Consider the following 18,569-nt stretch of genomic DNA (forward strand, 5'->3'; position numbering starts at 1 on the left):
AGTTACTCAAGCTGTACAAAGTCATTGGCATGACAATCAGCTTAGGAGAAATTAGTATCATTTCCTATTAATGTAGGTGTACCAGATACTTTCACTCTGTGTCAACATTTACCCTCCAGTTATCCTCTGAAATGAAAGGAAGGCATCTCTCAGGGAAATAGATATTCAGGAATATTAGCCATAGCTAGGCATCATCATCTATCATCAGCACGTAAACACACACTTAGCCTTATGTTATATGTATTTCATTTCAGTCTCTTTGTAACTCACCAAATACTCTGTCTTGGACATATGCAACAGAATAACTATCAAGAATTTTTAAAAAAACCTCACAGTTAATAAAAAATATTCTGCATGGCCACCCAAATCCTTCAATATGGAGTAAAAATATGACAAAAAATGTCATATTACTAGCTTGACAAAATACCAGGAAGGGATAGGGAAAAACCTGTTGGAACTACTGCCATAATGCTAAAGATTCTTGAAATGGTCGTTTTGGCTTATTTATTGCCTATGCTAGACTCACTTCAACATCTCCCAGTAGATTTTTGTTCCAGTTACTTCAATAAGGAAATTGCAATAGCAGGTATTTTGGTGATATACACTGCAGAACAGCATGATTTTAACATGCATCAAACAAGAGAATAAGGAATTTCTTTCAAGAAGATGTCCATAATTAATACTAGGTTCTAGAAGGGTGCAGACTCAAGCAGGATCCAGGGTAGTCTGTTGGAAAATGACTTATTGCAAACATAAAGTACATGAAATACTTCTGCTTTCTGTTAAACAAGGGTGCTATCTCTTACTTGTAATTCTATTATTCTTCACCCTCTGCTCTTATCTATCATTACCGTGATCATCTAATCCAGGGTTGTCAAACTGCTGACCCGCGGGCCAAAAGCGTCATGCCGAAACCGCGCCCACCCTATTGCCAGCAATGGAAAAAAAGCTGCGATATGTTGCAACACATCATGTGACATTGCGAGTTTGACACCCTTGATCTAATCTCTACTGTATTCCTGTACAGCATATGATTTCTCATTCCCTTATTTCTATTTTTCAATCAGTGATCCTATTGTTTCTGCTCTTATTTACTAATGTCTATATTTTTTTTCCCTTAATCTTTGAATGCCATTTATACAGCTGTGCCTACCTCTGGATTATTCTCCCCTTTTATCTTTCTTCCATTTACAATCAAATAGGGTGTTCAGAAAAATAAACCTTTGAAGAGAAACAAGTAAAATTTGAGATGAATTTTCCTTTTTTATAGACAGCTGTTATCTTTATGACACATAATAATCAATACAGGAAAAAAATCTTTGGTTCAAATATCTTACTTCTTCAGTACTGTTAGATTTAAAATTTTACAATCCATCCAAATCGATGATTAAAAAGGTAGTGGATACTTCTGAAAGTGTTCTGAAAACAATAAAATTTGCAAACAAAGCCAAATGGAAATCAATTATTGTTTCATAAGATGGAGGAAGAGGAGGAAAAAAGAATTGCCACTAATTTTACTGAAGTGGCTGTAGGCAAAATAATTATATGTATATTGAAATACGCCTATATGGTAATGGCTGTAGCACAGATTTTGCTACAAGATAATCAGTGAAATCAAGAGATCAGATCTGCCTTTGGTGTAGCAATACAAGATGGTTGAAAAAATTGAGACAAATAGCTTGGAATGTAACAATTTATTGGGGTTTCTCTTTTCAATTTCCCCAGTTCTGGCATTGATACAATATTCAAGAGCAACAGAAAGAACAAATGTACAAGGATACAAGAATAATTAACGTAACTTCCCCCCACCGCAAACTCGAAGCAACCCCCTTCTCTAATAAAAATGTCCATAGGTGATTAAATCACCCACTGTGTAATGCTTCCCAGCCATCCACTCTAGACAGTTTAGCCAGTTGAACACTGGATTTTAAAAAGCAACCAAGCAAATGCAAACACTATATTTAAAAAGTAATTAAGACAACATAATATTAGATAACATTTAATTCGTGTACAACTGTTTTATTAAATGTATTTTTCTCATAATACAAAATAGTCACCAGATATATAGCTCTTGTTTTTAAAGCCTATTTTTATGCCAAGAGGTAAGAACTTAATATATTTAAACTTTAGCTTACTCTTCACCATAAGGCCTCAACTTTGTAAAAACTAAATGCCCAAGCTTATGCAGATTCACTCAAATATCTGAACATTTGTAAGACCCACAGGAATACTCCAAACATGTTACAAAACTCTTATGTGTTATTAAGGACCACAAATCCATTAATTCCCTAAGGGATTTCACCATACACGAGCATCAGTTTTGGCAAGATTGAGACCTGGTCTTGGGAAGCCTAAAAATGTATGCAATAAAGGAATAAGCATCGATTCTATACCTCCCTGTAAATTCTTCATGTGAATGTACAAGATTTTTCTTGAATAGAACCAATAGGACATATTGTGAGATATATTTCAAGCGGTTTGGATATAACATTCAAGAATTTAGGAGGAATAAAACATCAGGAACTTCATTAGAGGTTCTGTTAGCTATATTAATCTCTATGTGGTAGCACTAAGATTATGAAGCAAATCATAAGATTTTTACATATCTTTCCATCATTTTATTCCTGCATTTGCCTGCTCCCATTATTATTATTTTTGCATTCCAGGTCCTATAAACTCTTGGATTTAAAATTATTAGGGCTTGCAGTATTCAGATTCATTTTCAAAAAAGTATTTTGGAGAACATGAGAGTGAAAACATAATCTCTCTACAGCTCTTTAAAGCACCAGTACATCACTGAGATGATGTGGCTGCTTTAAAAAACTGCAGACAAGTGCTACATTCCTGCCCTTATATGCTCCAAAGTGCTGTTTTGGAATTGATCCCAAATGAGGCAACTGTAAAAACATCTTTGTTATCAAATTAGATATCTGCCTTAGTGCTGATAAGATCTTATAAACACCACAGAACTATCTCCCATTACTAACTGCAGCCTGCAAAGACAGATACAGATAATTGTAATATTTATCTGGCTTGACAGAATAATGAAAATGCAGCAGAACCAGGGAGTGCTTTCCTGACCATCAAATGTGAAATGTGGAAAATTTTCCTATTTGGTGAAGTGCCTCAAAATATAACAAAACTAGTAAATACATATAACTATTTCCAAATGCTGCAAAATTAAAGAATCTTAACAGGCTCTCTGCTACAAGCCATTCTTATAAGTAGGAATAGTTAATTATTTGATAGACACAATCAATCACTCTTAGATAAGGGGGGTCCTTTAACATGGCACAAAAAGTTTGCCAATATGATAATGCAGAGTTTAAATTATGTGCTTACAATATTTTTAAGTGCTATATAAACCAGGAACCAGGTTTTTCATGGTTCTAAATGATCTAAATGAATCCAATCAAAGGAATCAGTTTACAATAATCTCCCAAGCAGTTTCACCTCTAAACAATAATTTACTGTCCACTGCAAAGATAAATTCATTTAAAAAACTGTATACTCCTTGGTTTTCTCCTACTTCTCTGTCTTGCCTATTCATATAATACTAGATGTGGTCTCTTTCTCCTAGAGCAGGGGTGCCAAACTCACCACATCACGTGACGTGTCATGACGTATCACGACTTTTTCCCCATTGCCAGAGCTGGGGTGGGCGCGGTTTCAGCATGACGCATCTGGCCTGCGGGCCGGCAGTTTGACACCCGTCCTAGAGTATACTCTTTCTAGTAAGTATTGTAAATAAAACTGCACTGCAACTATCTTCCATCTTCACAAGCAAAGAATGTGACGCCTGTTCAGATGTTCTCTGCAGCCCTTATGGTGCAAGTGCCAGATAAGGACCACTCATTAGGAAATTACGAGAGTCGGGAACCAGACCTCTCCGGGGCATGCTTTTTCCTTGTCAATATTTTAACTGTGATATATAGAAAAATTCAAGTACAGGGAAAAAATTATCCACCCTACTGAAGAATAAAGAATGCAACCAGGTAAATCCCAAGGAACTTAGGAAGTCAGAAGGATTTACATGAGTACTGTAGAGTTTTTGTACTTAAATGAACAATTGTTGGACTACAACTCATTGCAAGACTGACAATGAAGATGCTGTAAGTTACATCTGTCAACCTCTAGAGGAATTTACTTTTCCTAATACCATAACATTACCTTTTCATAATATACAGTAACTGAGATTGCATTGGTTTTGTTCAGCAATTTCCTTAACAATTAAGTCTTATGCATTTCAATGATATTATGTGAGTGCATGTGTACATATGCATTCACAGAACACTTACAGGTATGTATGCAAACGGAATTTTCACAAAAAAGTAATCTAGAGTTTGCAGGATTCTAAGTTATACAAATTAAGAACAATTGCATATATTTATAACAAACAGGGGCTTGAAATACTCAGTTTCAAGTTCACAAGAGTTGTTTCAAATTTAAAATGGATTGCCTGAACTTTTCCAAAATTATTTTGAGCTTGAAACCATTTCAAATTCAAAGAATAAATGTTGAATATCAAAGAGCTCACATTGATTTCAAAATATCTCTGGAATGGTCAGAATTGTTTCATACTTAAAATATTATGAATCTGAAACTTTGTGCATCATCCCTAAAAATAATACATGACACTGAAAATATGCTATCATTACTCAGAATTCTGCTAAGAAGTAATTTTGACATTTTTTCCATCAAGCTTTGCTTATAGTTAGCAATCATTTAAAAAGGAATATAAATAATCCAATGTTTTTAGATGTTGAATATCAATTGTACAATTTACCAATTGTAAAATTACAAACTTGGGGAAGGTTCTGATTCTATGTCAATGTCAAGTCTAGATGCATACGTGCAGGATAACTTCATCTACTTTTCAGTTTTAGAAGTTCCTTCAAAATATATAGTATAAAAAATATTCAGGACTTGGTATAAACAAAGGGACATAAAAATTACACTGGGGCTTGAGCTCAGTCTCAAGCATCACCCACTGAAACTTCTCATCTCAGAGGGATCATGCCTATAAGCCAGACTGAATAAATAGCTAACACAGTGTAAGGCAGTTCCATGTTTTTCACGTCATTTAATCATTCAGAAGTAACCCTGATAAATAATCTTTAAATCAATAAAAACAGATCATGCATAGGTCAGATTAGAGGTTGTATCAAGCTGAAAAAAAGCCACGTTGGGAAGGAGAACTTTCCAATCCCAAACTTCATCTCTTAAGATTTTCAATATGTAAGTTAAGTGAAACCTAATATTTAATTACGGAAATATTAAAAGGAAGTATAAATATTCAGAAGTGTTTATAAGCACTGAGAACAGCAAGCTTCCCTTCTTCTTCTTAAAACCAATTTCAGCTAGAGAAAAAAGGAGATCTCAAAAATAAAACTAAACAGCTTATAAATCACAGCATTCTTTCAGACCACAACTAGATATTCCTAGTTCTCAAAATTATGGTCATACTACTGGCCCAAGCTGTCTTTATTATCACAAAGCATGGTGGAGGGTTAAGTGGAGGATTATTTATTGATATATACATAGTACATATACTTATATTGAAAATATCTCAGCTTTGCACCATCAGCAAACAGTCAAAAAAGCAGCAAAGCAAGCAACACTGGAACGTGAATACATCAGGTAAAAGAGTGCAAGGCCTTGGGGCAAGAAGGAGTATGAACAGAGACACCAGGGCTCCAGTAGTGGAACCTGACCAACTGGAAATACATTCCAAATCTATTACATTACATGACCCGATAGGAATCCTAAAACTGCTGGATCCCAATGTTTTCCAATTTACTTTATAAACGTAACAATTCCCCAATAGGGGCAATATGTGAATTCTCTTGTTTTCCTCTCCGTATCAATTACCCAGAATTAGACTATATAGAAGATGGACAGCAGGAAATGCAGCAAAGAAATCAAATTTCTTCTAAACAGAAAAAGACAAACACTGAACACTCAACTCAGATAATATCCCACCCCTTTTAAATAGAAATTAAAATAGACGGATTATTCTTCTGTAATTTATTTCAGATAATTTATATAGCCACCTATCTGAGAAGCAGCAGCTCTGGGCAGCTAACATCATTTTAAAAATCAATTAAAAACAACTAATCATAATAGTATACAAAGAGAGATAATCTTCAAATGGGCAGGGCTGAGTTATTGAGCAACAAAAGAAATTATCCTCTCGAGAAGGATCAACAGAACCTGAAGAGGGGCTTCTTGTTGCCATACTTTAATCTTTCACAGCCCATTTCATGTATCAAGCCAATCAACAACCTAAGACTGTGCTGTGGTTGTATTTATCTCCAGAAGGCATCTGGGAGCACTCAGGAGTATGAATACAATATCTGTCTGCAACATCATACGGTGGCTGTGTCTTTTTCCAGGATCATGGGAGCTGCCACACGATACTGAGAAACTATACACCTAGTTTAAGGAGACACAGAAAGTTCTATGTGCTGTATAGCCTTCTCTAGTCTTATGCTCTCCAAATAGGTTGACTTACAAGCCTTCTCAGTGTTATACCTATCCAGAGGCTATAAGAAAGTATGATTAGCATGGAGTGAAATAGCAATCTCAGTGGGCAAAGATATTATAGTTCAACTAGTAAAAAATAGCTGAGAAAGCTTTTGTAAGAGTAAATAGATGAAAAAAGTTATCTTTAAAATACAGGCACAAATCTGGCTACATTAGGGAGCAGTACTTTGTTTCCTTGGGAATATATTTAATATTTCTTAAGTAGATGTCAATTTTCCATTAATCCTTGTTGCAGGTTATGAGACATTAAAAATTAAGAGCCAAAATAAAAATGCTAATTTCCATGCAAGCAAAAACATGAAAATTATAACGAATACTATAGCACTACACTAGAATAGTAGAACATAATCATGTTTCAATAAGAACAGCTATCCTTCCCCAGTCTTGTCCAATGCCTGCCCTGTGATTTCCACATCAATGATCTGATCTGTATCTGCCCGTATGACTAACATGGTATTCACACATTTAGATTGCAAGGACAGTAATAGAAAATTGAATATAGGCAATACTGTTACAGTGCCATTGGGTCGTGTGAATTCTTTCCTAGCACTTGCTCACACTCAGCTTCTACAATCATCACTTTATAGGTGATTTTTATGGATAACATAAATACACAATTATCACCTTGGGCAATTGTGACTTACATCATATTATCCTTTCATTATATATCTTCCTTCAATATTTTAAGATTATATTTGATTTGCATGGCTACATTTGCTTTTTTCTTCTCATTTTCCATATGTCTCAGGATGAAAATAATCACCATGGCCCAAACTATCAGAATTAGTTTAGTGCAGTTTTTCCCATCTTGTGGTTCTCCAACATTCTTACTCTAACTACTAAATGACTGGGAATTTTGGGAGTTGCAATTCCAACACATTTGGACTGTGCCAATGTTGGGAAAATTGCTTTAGTTTTTGCTTTCTTCAACAAAGCTCTGATCATATCTCTTAATGTAGGAAAGCTATTACCCACTTGTAAAAATCTTGGTTATACAAGTATGAAAGATGTAATGTGGATTTGGTTAGAAAAAGAATTTCTGGTATACCAATCTCAGTATCAATGAACTGATTTTATCACTGAATGTTTTGCCAGATTATAAGGGCATGTTTCCTTCACAGCTACCAAACACACATACATCTTGCTTGTCAGAGATCCCAGATCTTACTGAAAACCACAAAGCAGCAACATGTCCCATTCAATTCAGCAGATCATCATGAAGTACAACTGATAACTTGCATGAACAAGTTAATAATAAAATGCCACATAGTCCCGCCTGACAAACAGAACAAGGCTAAATTCTGGCTTCATAACTATGGAAGGAGGCATTCTCCCTACTCCTTCAAGTTAAGGGTAACAGAAGGAAGAATTTTCTCTAAGATTTGCTTCCTCAGTTGAGAAGCTGTACCTCTTCTTACATTCTTTGCTCTTCCTTCCCAATTTAAATTATCTGAATGCCATCCTCTCTACCACTCATAAATGTAAAAATACTCTTTTCTTTAAGGACCAGCTAATATCACTACTTTTGTGCAATTACTGCATTTAATATTTTTAAATCTCTATCCTCCTCTGACTGTAAAAATCTTCTCTTTTTTAAAAAAAGAACTTTTCCTTTTTTCTTTTTTTTCTTTTATTTGCAAAACTAGTCTTCTTTCTCAACCCCTACCCCATCAAACTCTCCTAATAATAAAAGTGGCCACAAGCATGGCACAGATACAAAGAAAACCCATACATACAACTCATATGATATCTTTGCACAGACTGTATGTATAGAAGGGCTTTTATCCTTTAACATATAAGGAGAAATTAAGATTCAAGGTAATAAACAAAGCTCAAATCATTAAAACACAACAATAGCTCTATATTACCCTCTAGTGGTTTGACTGCATTATGGAACAAGGTTTTCTTTTAACAGAAAAGATTGACACAATTTGCTTTTATAGAGCATGTGCCAAATTAGGAAGGGAAAAATAATCTAAGGCAAGAATAATATTGCATTCCAGTATTACACACAACTGGTCTCCCCCTGTTCTTAAAAGTGATGATTCTTTCGATGTGAAGAATTTTTCTAGCCCCTGGAAGCAGGCAAGAGCAACTAGATTGGTACGTTGCTGACAGTACAAAACTCCCCAAATTAATTAGAAGCTGCTACAAGGCTATTTTATAGTCCAAACAGCAGGCATTTCTTTGCATCAATCTGGCTCAAATCCCTTATACCTCTGTGAATGAATTACTCTAGTTCACAACGTTAGCTCATTCTTAAAATAGTCTGCTGGTTGTAATGAGATAGGAGCGATAACAACAATACAACTAACAATTAGCACCATAATCTGTTTTACCAAACTAGCTCAATAGCAACCTGCCAGAGATTTCTTACTCAAACACTACTTGTTCAAATATTTTCAGCTAAATCTCCAGTGATCAGCACAAGCAAGGCAAAACTAGACAGATCAACTGACTGCAATTGCTACTACTCCAAAAGATTTAAGGAATAATAATTAAAGAGAAGGAGTGCACAACTTCCATTAATTCAAGAGCTACATCAGATGTAACATGTGACATACAAAAATGGGAAAGGCTAGGCCCCATCTGAAAGGAGGGGTTCAGGAGTACAGTAGGTGCTACATTAGTATGTTGAGTTTTAAAGCAATAGTTGTATTCCTTAAAACACTTAAAATGAAGAACAAGCCCCACAAAGTTATGCTGGAGGGCGACATGCAACTTTTGGATCATAATTTTTCCACCCCTAATTTACTGCTTTCATTTTTAAACACTTGCTACAGTGGCAATTATAGCAGTCGAAGAACTGCTATTCAAGCAGCTTGGGATAAGTCCTAGAGTCTTTGACTTCTCCTCAAGCAGTTTTTCATGTTATGAAAACAAAGAATCCTTATTTGTTTTCCATGTATCATAATAAAGAACAAAATGTACGGAGGAAATTTTATGCCTCAAGAGGCAGTAAACATGTACATGTTAGTTTTAAGCAGATATACCTCCTGAGCAAGTATTTAGTGCATAAAACGTATACCCAATATCTTCACGTTAAAAGAGGAAGGAGAAATCATTTCATCTCCTCCTTTCATTCTCTCCAGTTACACACTCCACTATTTCTAGTAGTTAGTCTCTTTTTGGATGGAATAAAATCAAACAAAACTTGCGACTTGTTTGATGCATTTGGAGGAGCTATATGTTGAAATCGGCCCCTTTGTTAATGACTATTTTTCTTAATACCTCTAAAAAAGTTAAAAACCATATTCTATGGAAACTCACAGAAACTGAAGTGACAAGAGACTCCGAGGAACAAGGGGAAATCGGCCAAGAGATTGTGTGCTAAAGTATCTGAAGAGTTTCCTACTGAAATTCCTTTTTACAATGACTATCTAATTTGTTTCTAACAAAATGCCACAAAAATAAGCAATTGTAGAACAGAATTGACTATTCAATCACCCTTATATTTCCTCTTGAAATTTCATAAAATAATTCTATTTTTCTCTCTTAAAGTCTTTTTTTAATACAAGTCTCCCTGTTCTATCCCTATTATATATCTCTATCCTCAGCCCAGCCCAGCCCAGCCCAGCCCAGCCCACCCACCTTTGAAGCCATTAAAATAAACTCTCATGATAATGCCTCCTATTCTTGAGGCAATGCAATGGAACAGCTTGTTTTACTGATTTCACAAAAAAATTACAAACAGTTAATTCCAAAGCATGCATCTGTGGAATAACAGAAAGCCTTGGAGTTATATATATTAGCGGGAGGAGCATGGAGGTAATAACCCTGCACACCTTGTAGATTTCATTCATTTTTTAAAAAAAATTAACAGACACTAAAGAGAATGCATGACTGGATAACAGCAAAACTTGAATATCTCTTCAATATTCACCACACTCAAACTGTCACAAACAACACAATGCTTAACATCATAAACTTTGCTTTTGGTAGGCATCTATGTATAGACACTAATATTTAGGGCTCTAACACTCATCTGCTCTCAATCTTTTTTCTAACAAAGTTCTGACTTCTTAAGCATGGATATAAACAAATGGAATTCTGCAAAGTCCTCGAAGGAAAGAGAGGAATGTTAAAAAGAAAACACGGGAAGGAAAAGGATGAAAAAGTCCTTTCTAATTGAGAAATTAAACCACTGCTTTTTAAAACCTTCTCAATCAAGCATTAAATGCCACAGTATTTGCAGCACCAGGCTTCACATGTATTGTTAATTAACTTTAAAAAAACAAAAAAAAATGAAACAAAAAAAAATCCCTAAGCAGACTAAAAGACAATTGTTCAGACTGGAACATAGAGAAGAGACATGCCATTAAGAACAAGAGTTAGTTATTTCAGTGACAGCACAGCATGCAGTTGAGCCCTTAAGAATTACCTCAAACACATCCTTCCCATCATAATGTAACAATGTATAAATAGTTTGCTGGACAGCACTACATACATACCCACATATGCCACTATTAACAAATTGGAGGCATAGTATAGGGGAGGAAAAGTTTGCATCAAAGCTAGAACATGTGACAAAAGAACAATGAAGTGGAAATTTGAAGAAATTATTTACTACTTCAGTGAATGTTAGTCATCAATATATGGAGTCAGTGAATGTTAGTCATCAATATATGGAGTCATTGTTCCTAACATTTGTAGGTGGTGGAGGTGGAGGCAATACAGCAAAAACAATTATTTGCTTTCAAGGCAGAGTATTTAGGTTTCAGTATGAATGAATTAAAGGAAAGGAAGGTATTGCAGGCGGGTGGATGGGAGGAAGAGGCAAGCATACACTAAACATACATACTATCTCCCAACAAACATACCAAGATCCAAGAGACATATAATAAATATTGTTTACAATATGTTCTTAGCACCTTTGGTTGGCAACTGTACAGGCAACTTGAAATCTTAGGAACTGCAGAAATGAATGTTCTTCCATCTCTTTTACTGAGAAAAAAATAGAAAGAAGGAAAAGCACAAGCAAGCACCTTTTCCCTACTTCGCTGAAAGAATAGTCGGTTGCATCTCAATGCACTTTTCTAAAGGAGTATTAGGCCCCACTTTTTTTGGGAAATAAGATTTAAAAAAAAATAAAGCTCATGCATCTCATATGTAAAGAAGAATAAATGATGCAAGATAAGACTAACAGCTTCATAAGGCTGAAGCAGCTTTAGCTTAACAGTAAAAAAAATACAAAATGTATTACAATCAGGAACTAATGGAGACATAATTCAAGGCTAATGAAAAGGGGAAAATGGGCCTAAGCCATCTGTAAGTGCTACACAATGACCTTATTTGCACTTCTAATACATGCACAGTGGAACAACATTCAGAAATGCACTGCAGGATTAGGCACACCCAATCCCTATGAAGTTCCATGACAGTTTCTAAGTTCTGTAGCAGTTTCCCATAACAAGGGTGACACTTTCCTTGGATATTGTCAATCCAAATTATCTTTGTCAAATTACAAATATACAGGAAAGGTGACAGGAATAAAGTGGCAATTTATGGAAAATAAACTCCCCACCTTTGAGTTTGGCCAAAGGGTTACTTCTGTTTTTCCTTTGAACATGAGAGGAAAATATATCTTTCACTTAATATACCCACCATTCTCCCAGGCTCTTATTTATCAGGCTCCTGTCAAAAAGATGCAATTTTTGAAGACCTCCAAATATACCCAAAAGGAAAATGTATTTCCCAGCATGAGTCCTAATAGCTGTGACTTTGGAGAATTTCAAACACATCTATTTCCATTCCTCTATCAACTTAATTTCCAAGCAAAGAGAAAGAACAGATGAGAAGGGAGAGAGAGAAGAAAGCAAGCACTCATATCATGCATGGTCTTACAGTATAGCCTCCTTGACCCCTCCCCCAACATTTGTGAAAGAGGAAGACACCTCTTTATTTGCCTCCTCCTCCTCCACCACCTCCGGCTGCTGCCACTTTTTCAAAATCTTCAGCATTGCAGAATTCCTTGATTGTGACCGTTAATAGATTGCTGGTGACATCAGTAACTACCACATTAGAGCATGGAGACATTTCGGGTCGCCAATCACCAGCCTCCTGTTCTGGGTCAGAAGACAATGGAGAGGATGGGATCTGACCTATTCCATTCCCTCTGGAAGGTGACTGCTTACTGGTCACTGCTGACTCAGGTGGAATTGACAGATCGAGGACCTCAGATTCACGCCAGTCAGGAATGGCAGGATTTAGAACCTCAGGGAGCAGCTTTGGTGGGGAATCATCTGGATCAGATGAGGAGTGTGGAGCTGGTGAGGGGCAATCAGAGGAGCTGGAACTGCGGGCATCATAGGCAGAAGAGCCCACGAGTCCACAAGAAGCACCTTGAGAACCTCCTGCCTCTGTCTTCCCCTCTAATGATGGGCATGGAATAGATGGCTTGTTATACAGAGGGAAGTTTCCAAATTTCATGTGGCGGATCTGATTACGAAGCATGCTCTCACTAAACTTCTTGCTCTTACCAATTACACGATTTCGGGAAGGGATCTTAGAACGAGCCAAGTTTCCTCCCCCACTTGCTCCTTTGCCACTTTTATCAATGACTTTCAGATTGAGAATGATACGACTACGCTTGGGCTCACGAGGTTTCACTTTGCGATTGATGATGCGTACAGTCTCTGAGAAAGGAGAGACAGGGGGGCGGATGCCAGTGCTCCCACCCACTCCACTGTTCTGTGGATCCGGGCGGGGCAATGGGCGCCGGGACATACGGTGGCATCTTCGGATGTCCTTCTTGAGCCTGTGCACTGCAGCACTGGAGTGCAGTTTCGGTGAGGATGTGCTAGAACTGGGCTTGACAGAAAAATGTACATCCCCAATGTGTAGGGTATCTGCTTGGGCTCGAGCCTGCAGTGGATGGGATAAAATGAAAAACATGGAGTTAGACTGGAATAAAATATATTCTATGTGCTGAAGTCCAGGATTCTTAAGAGTTGGGAACACAATTCTACAATTCTAAACACAAAGCCAAAAAAGATGAAGTGATGAATGACTCCTGGATTTAAAATACAGCTTCCTTGTAGTTCAAATTAACAAGGAAGTTTTGCCTAAGCTTAGTCTAACCTAAACATGATATGGTTATAAGCAGGACAATCCCAATTATAATTTAGCACACTAGATGTTAAGGAACCAAAGAGCCAAGGGTTTATATTAATTAACAGTGACATTAGATAGTTAACTTTGATACATACATTTGAGCCCAGAATAAAGTACGAATCAGTTTGTCCAAATTTTAAAAACTACAAAGGTAAAGCTTACAAAATTAACAGTTTATAAGTTTCTGTGAACATACTGTTAGCTAAAATATCCTGACATCACTAGAGTTTTCATGCAAACCCTTTTTCAAACCATCCAAATAAATCAGTGTTCTTAACTATTCACTAAAGAAGTGAGACAGGATATAAATATTTTATTTATTTATTTATTTTGCCATCTATCTAGCCACAGGGTTACTCTAGGCAGCCATAGTAATATCTGTTGGAAACAATATCAAATTTGGAAAAAGACACTATTAAACAAGAAGCAGTATTTCAAGTAAAAAATATTTAACCATTAAAATGTAATTTATTTATTTCATACAGAATTGTTAAGAATATAGGCAATTTGTTACAAATGTAAGATCTGGAAACTTTTGATTTTAATAAAGAAAAACATATTTGGACTTTTTGATGCATAGATGACTAGCAACAGCCCATAGATAAATTAAATCTTCTAGACAGTGTCAATTATTATGATGCCTAGGCACTTGAAAATGAATTGACTCCTGCAAAAACAAGCAATGTAATATAATATACTTTTCCAGAATTTGCAAAAATATTATTTCTGATCCTAAAATATTGTAATTTACTTAGCAGCAATAATTTATCTTTTAGATAGACCTTCTCTACTTAATACTATGCTAGAAAAGCCACACATTAGCATATAGAATTAAGATTGAAAAAGCATTCAGTTAATGTTCGGGTTAAATCAATGACTGGTAGTCCTTACTTAGCTACTGTTCAAAGTTATGATGGATCCCCCAAAAGCTAGAAAATCACATACACACACACACAAAAAACCCCAGTTCTGGAGTTTTTATGATGGCATAACCCCCCTCCCCCCAAATATGGTCACATAGTCGCATTTCAGGCACTTGGCAACAGATTCACCTTCACGACTAGTTGTGTACCCTGGTCACATGACTGCAATTTATGGTTTTTGCGAATTTCTGGCTTTTTCAGCCAGTTTCTGGCATAAAAATGCTCATAGGAATGAATGGATTTGCTTAACAATTGTGGCGCTTTTTAAAGGATGGTGTTCACTTAATGACCACTACAAAAGAAATGTGTACAATCAGGTTGGTCACATGGGTGCCTTAATTTTACAACCATCATGATTTACTATGGAAATTCTGGGCTCAATTAGAGTCATAAGTTGAAGGCTACTGTACCATATTAATTAGATACTTATGATTTAAAACCCAAATTAACTATTGTTGTAAATCCTGGAAATATTCATTACATACTTTACAGAGAAAAGGATTACAAATTCCTGTTCAAATTATTAGACTCTGGCATCACATATTAACTATTCAGGTTAATCAGAATTTTTCCAGTTTTAAGAAATACAGAGCCACCTTGTAGGGGAGATGGGCAGCATCAACTTTAATAAATAAAAATATACTTTTGATGCTTAATATCTGTCCAGCCTATAATTGATCTCTTCCTGAACTAAAAATACCAGTTTTCCAACATGAAATAAATCTTTCCTATTTCCCTACTTAGTTTAATTCATATAAACCATTTTAATATTAAAAAAGAGCTGAAAGTATGTAGTAAATCCTTCTGCTTTTCAGGTAGCATTCAGTTCCTTAAAAATATTGAAAGTGATTTTTGTCAGTTCTTCTGAAAAAATAAATTCTTTGGAAAATAGAGGGCTTTTAAGGTTTTTGGATACTACTAACAGTAGCACCTTTAAATAGACTGTCTGGTCCAGAAAGTTTATTTTGCAGGCAGACATACATAAAATTACTATCAAAAACTCCAGAATAAATGGAATTTGCAGAGTTGCTATGTATACCCACACTATTTCTTTACTTTTTTGTCTTAAGAATTCAAACTTTTCAAGCTTTCACACAATCCTTGCAAAAAGAATCATAAATCACTTGTCTGATTTTTATATGAAAAAAATGGTTGACACTTTTATTTCAATATGATAGAAGTATGTTGGAGTCAGAGTAGAGCTGTCCTCTGGTGCTTTGAAAAATAAGTTGACCCTCTCTTCTTTGTGGCAGCCCCTCAAATGCTGGACTACTGCTATCATGTCACCCCTAGTTCTTTTTTTCTTTAGACTAGCAATACCCAAATCCTGCAAGGCCTGTTTTAGTCTCCAGGCCTTTAATCATCTTAATTGCTCTTCTCTGCACTTTTTTTCAAAGTCTCAACATCTTTTTTGTAATGTGGTGACCAAAATGGATGCAGTATTCCAGGTGTGGTCTTACTAAGGTTTTATAAAGCGGTACTAATATTTCATGTGATTTTGATTCCATGCCTCTGTTTATACAATCAAGGATTGTATTAACTTTTTGGGCTGCCGCCGCACACTGCTGGCTCATATTTAAGTGATCGTCCAGTAGGACAGAGTTCCCCACCTTTCCGGCTTTGAGGATCGACCGGGGGGGGGGGGGAGGAATGATTCTGCACAAGTGGCCAGCGAGTGTGCATACGCAGCTCCATTTGCATGAGGGGTGTGCAAGCATGCCCTCCGCTGATGCAAATGCGGCATGCATACATGTGCTCATCCAAGTGGCAATGCGCGCACACACTTGTCCATTCTCACAACCTGACTGCAAACCCTTCACAGCCCAGAGGTTAGGGTCCCTTGCACTAGGATTCAAAGGTCCCTCTAACGTTACTGTTTTTGAGCCAGGTTTTGCCCAATCTGTACTTATATCTTTAGTTTTTCCTGCCTAAGTGTAAAACCTTGCTTTTCTCCACATTAAATTTTATTTTGTTGTATAGGATCCATTGTTCAAGTCTGTCAAGATCCTTTTCCATCCTGAGCTTGTCTTCTGGAGTGTTGTCTATTCCTGCCAGCTTAGTGTCATCTGCAGATTTGATGAGTTTCCTTTCTATTCCCTCATCTAAATCATTTATGAAGATATTGAAGAATACTGGGCCCAAGATGTGGTACTCCACTGCTTACTTCCCTCCATACAGTGTGACAACTTATGAATGTTCAAACATGCAAAGACTTTAACTTATGCTGATCTATGACCATAATAAACCATTGGTTATTTATTTAAATGATTTATAAAGCTGCCCACCTCAGAGTAGTGCCTAAACTAGCATACAATGTCTATGTAATTTTCTTGGTAACAACATAAAAATTATTTACCATTCTACTGACATTTTTAAAAATCTGTGGTTTCTGATGATCTCTCTTCCAATGATAATTGGGAGTAACTTCTTTGGTTTTTTTTTAAAATCAAACAGCTACTATCACATTCAAAATAAGGTCATTTTTTAGAAATCTGACAAATTAAAAAGGATGGCTTATAGCCATTGGTGTATGATTCAATGAAACCAACTTCTCTTTTGTCATCACACTGATCACAACATTTAACAAATGTACATTGTCAGATTTATCAGTTAGAGACTGTATTCAATCATAATGAAGAAGACCAAATAACATTTGATTTTTATCTATTCCTTTCCAATTTCACTTTTTAATATTTAGACAACTGAACCCCAAAACCTTATCACCATCAAGTTATTAAAACAGAAGTTACCTTTAGCAGAAAAGTTTTAGGCTTAGGTCCTCTCTTCTTAGGTCCATAAAGCTCACGCTCACGTTCCCTTGTTGAGGTGGAGAAAAGAAATTAAACTCTTTTTTTTTTTTAAGAAAAAGCCCAAACATGAACAATTAAAAAGAGAACATTCTTCTAAAATAAACATTTTAACTTCTTGACTACAGGAAATAAAGCCACAGCAATTCCTCCTCTGATTTTTCAAGAGGCAACTCACTTTTGCTCGAAGGCTGCAATCAAGCGAGAATCTAGGATGTTTTCCTCGGGTTCCCAAGTGCTGTACCTGCATAGATTCAAGATAAACAGAGCGGGTGACACGGTATTCATGCGCACCGAGGAGTTTGCGAGGGGGGGGGGAGGGAAGGGGAACGGGAGAGGAGACAGCAAACCGCCCCCTGGGTCTGATCTCCAAGAGAGGAGGAAGGCAGAGCGCCAGCCCGGCCAGGCCCCAAGAGGCGGGAACGGGGCTTCGCGCAGAGAGGTTTGGAAGACAGAACTCACTTGATGGCCCAGCCTTTCCATTTCACCAGGTATTCGATGCGTCCCTGCAAAATACGTGGGCGGAAAGGAGGGAGGGTGGGAGAGCGGAAGAGGGAAAAGGAGAAGAAAAGGGAGCGGGTTAGAGAGGTGGCAATGGCAGCGATCCCAAGCCAAGCCCCGCCGGCCCGTAACTCACCTTTCGGATCCGCCGCTTGATGATGGATTCGGCCGCAAAGACCCGCTCGCCCACTGCAGAGAGCTCCATCTTTGCTCAGCCTCAGCAACAGCAGCACCCACAGCCCATAATAATCCCGCCCGCTCCCTCGCCTTCCCTTTCTCCCTCTCAGGGCTGGCTGAGTGACTGACTGAGGCGGGTTGGCGGCGGCGGCGGCGGCGCTGTTCCCGCGACAGGGGCTAGAGCAATTGAATCGCGCACACGCACGCGGGACGAGAATGCGCCGGCGCACGCGTGCATGCCCGTCTTCGCCTCGCGCGCGCGCCTGCCGAACGCACGCGAGCAGGGACGCGGCGGGAGGAAAGGGTACGCGACGGGAGCCAAAAATCTCCCTCACCCCTCCGTTTCACGTTCGCTGCCGCTTGGAGAGTCCGTGCTTCCTTCGCCCCCACCCATCCCGCGCTGGGGAGAAAGGGGAAAAAGCCGGCAGGGCGCAAGCGCGAGCTCTTAAAGGGTCCGCGCTGTTGACTTCCGAGCACAAAAAAGGACGTAGACGTGCGAAGA

General features: G+C 37.4%; 1 protein-coding gene across 1 annotated transcript; it reads right to left on the reverse strand.

Annotated features, from left to right (window-relative positions):
- Positions 1-1,679: 1,679 nt before the first annotated feature.
- CBX6 (chromobox 6) lies at positions 1,680-18,405 on the reverse strand. The gene is made up of 5 exons (XM_039335488.1): positions 18,027-18,405; positions 17,852-17,895; positions 17,568-17,633; positions 17,333-17,399; positions 1,680-13,410 (listed from the first exon to the last, which is right to left on the reverse strand). Exons 1-5 carry the CDS (start codon positions 18,093-18,095, stop codon positions 12,445-12,447), a joined length of 1,212 nt encoding a protein of 403 aa, XP_039191422.1. The 5' UTR covers positions 18,096-18,405; the 3' UTR covers positions 1,680-12,444.
- Positions 18,406-18,569: the final 164 nt, after the last annotated feature.

Source organism: Crotalus tigris, unplaced genomic scaffold (assembly GCF_016545835.1).
Source record: "Crotalus tigris isolate CLP2741 ecotype Arizona unplaced genomic scaffold, ASM1654583v1 scf7180000017644.4837335, whole genome shotgun sequence".
Classification (NCBI taxonomy): Eukaryota; Metazoa; Chordata; class Lepidosauria; order Squamata; family Viperidae; genus Crotalus; species Crotalus tigris.

Coding starts and splice junctions, on each gene's coding strand:
- CBX6 (XM_039335488.1), bottom strand. CDS start 18,095: ATGGAGCTCTCTGCAGTGGGCGAGCGGGTCTTTGCGGCCGAATCCATC. Junction 17,896..18,026: donor TCAAGCGGCGGATCCGAAAG/GTGAGTTACGGG, acceptor CGTATTTTGCAG/GGACGCATCGAATACCTGGT. Junction 17,634..17,851: donor TGGAAAGGCTGGGCCATCAA/GTGAGTTCTGTC, acceptor GAATCTATGCAG/GTACAGCACTTGGGAACCCG.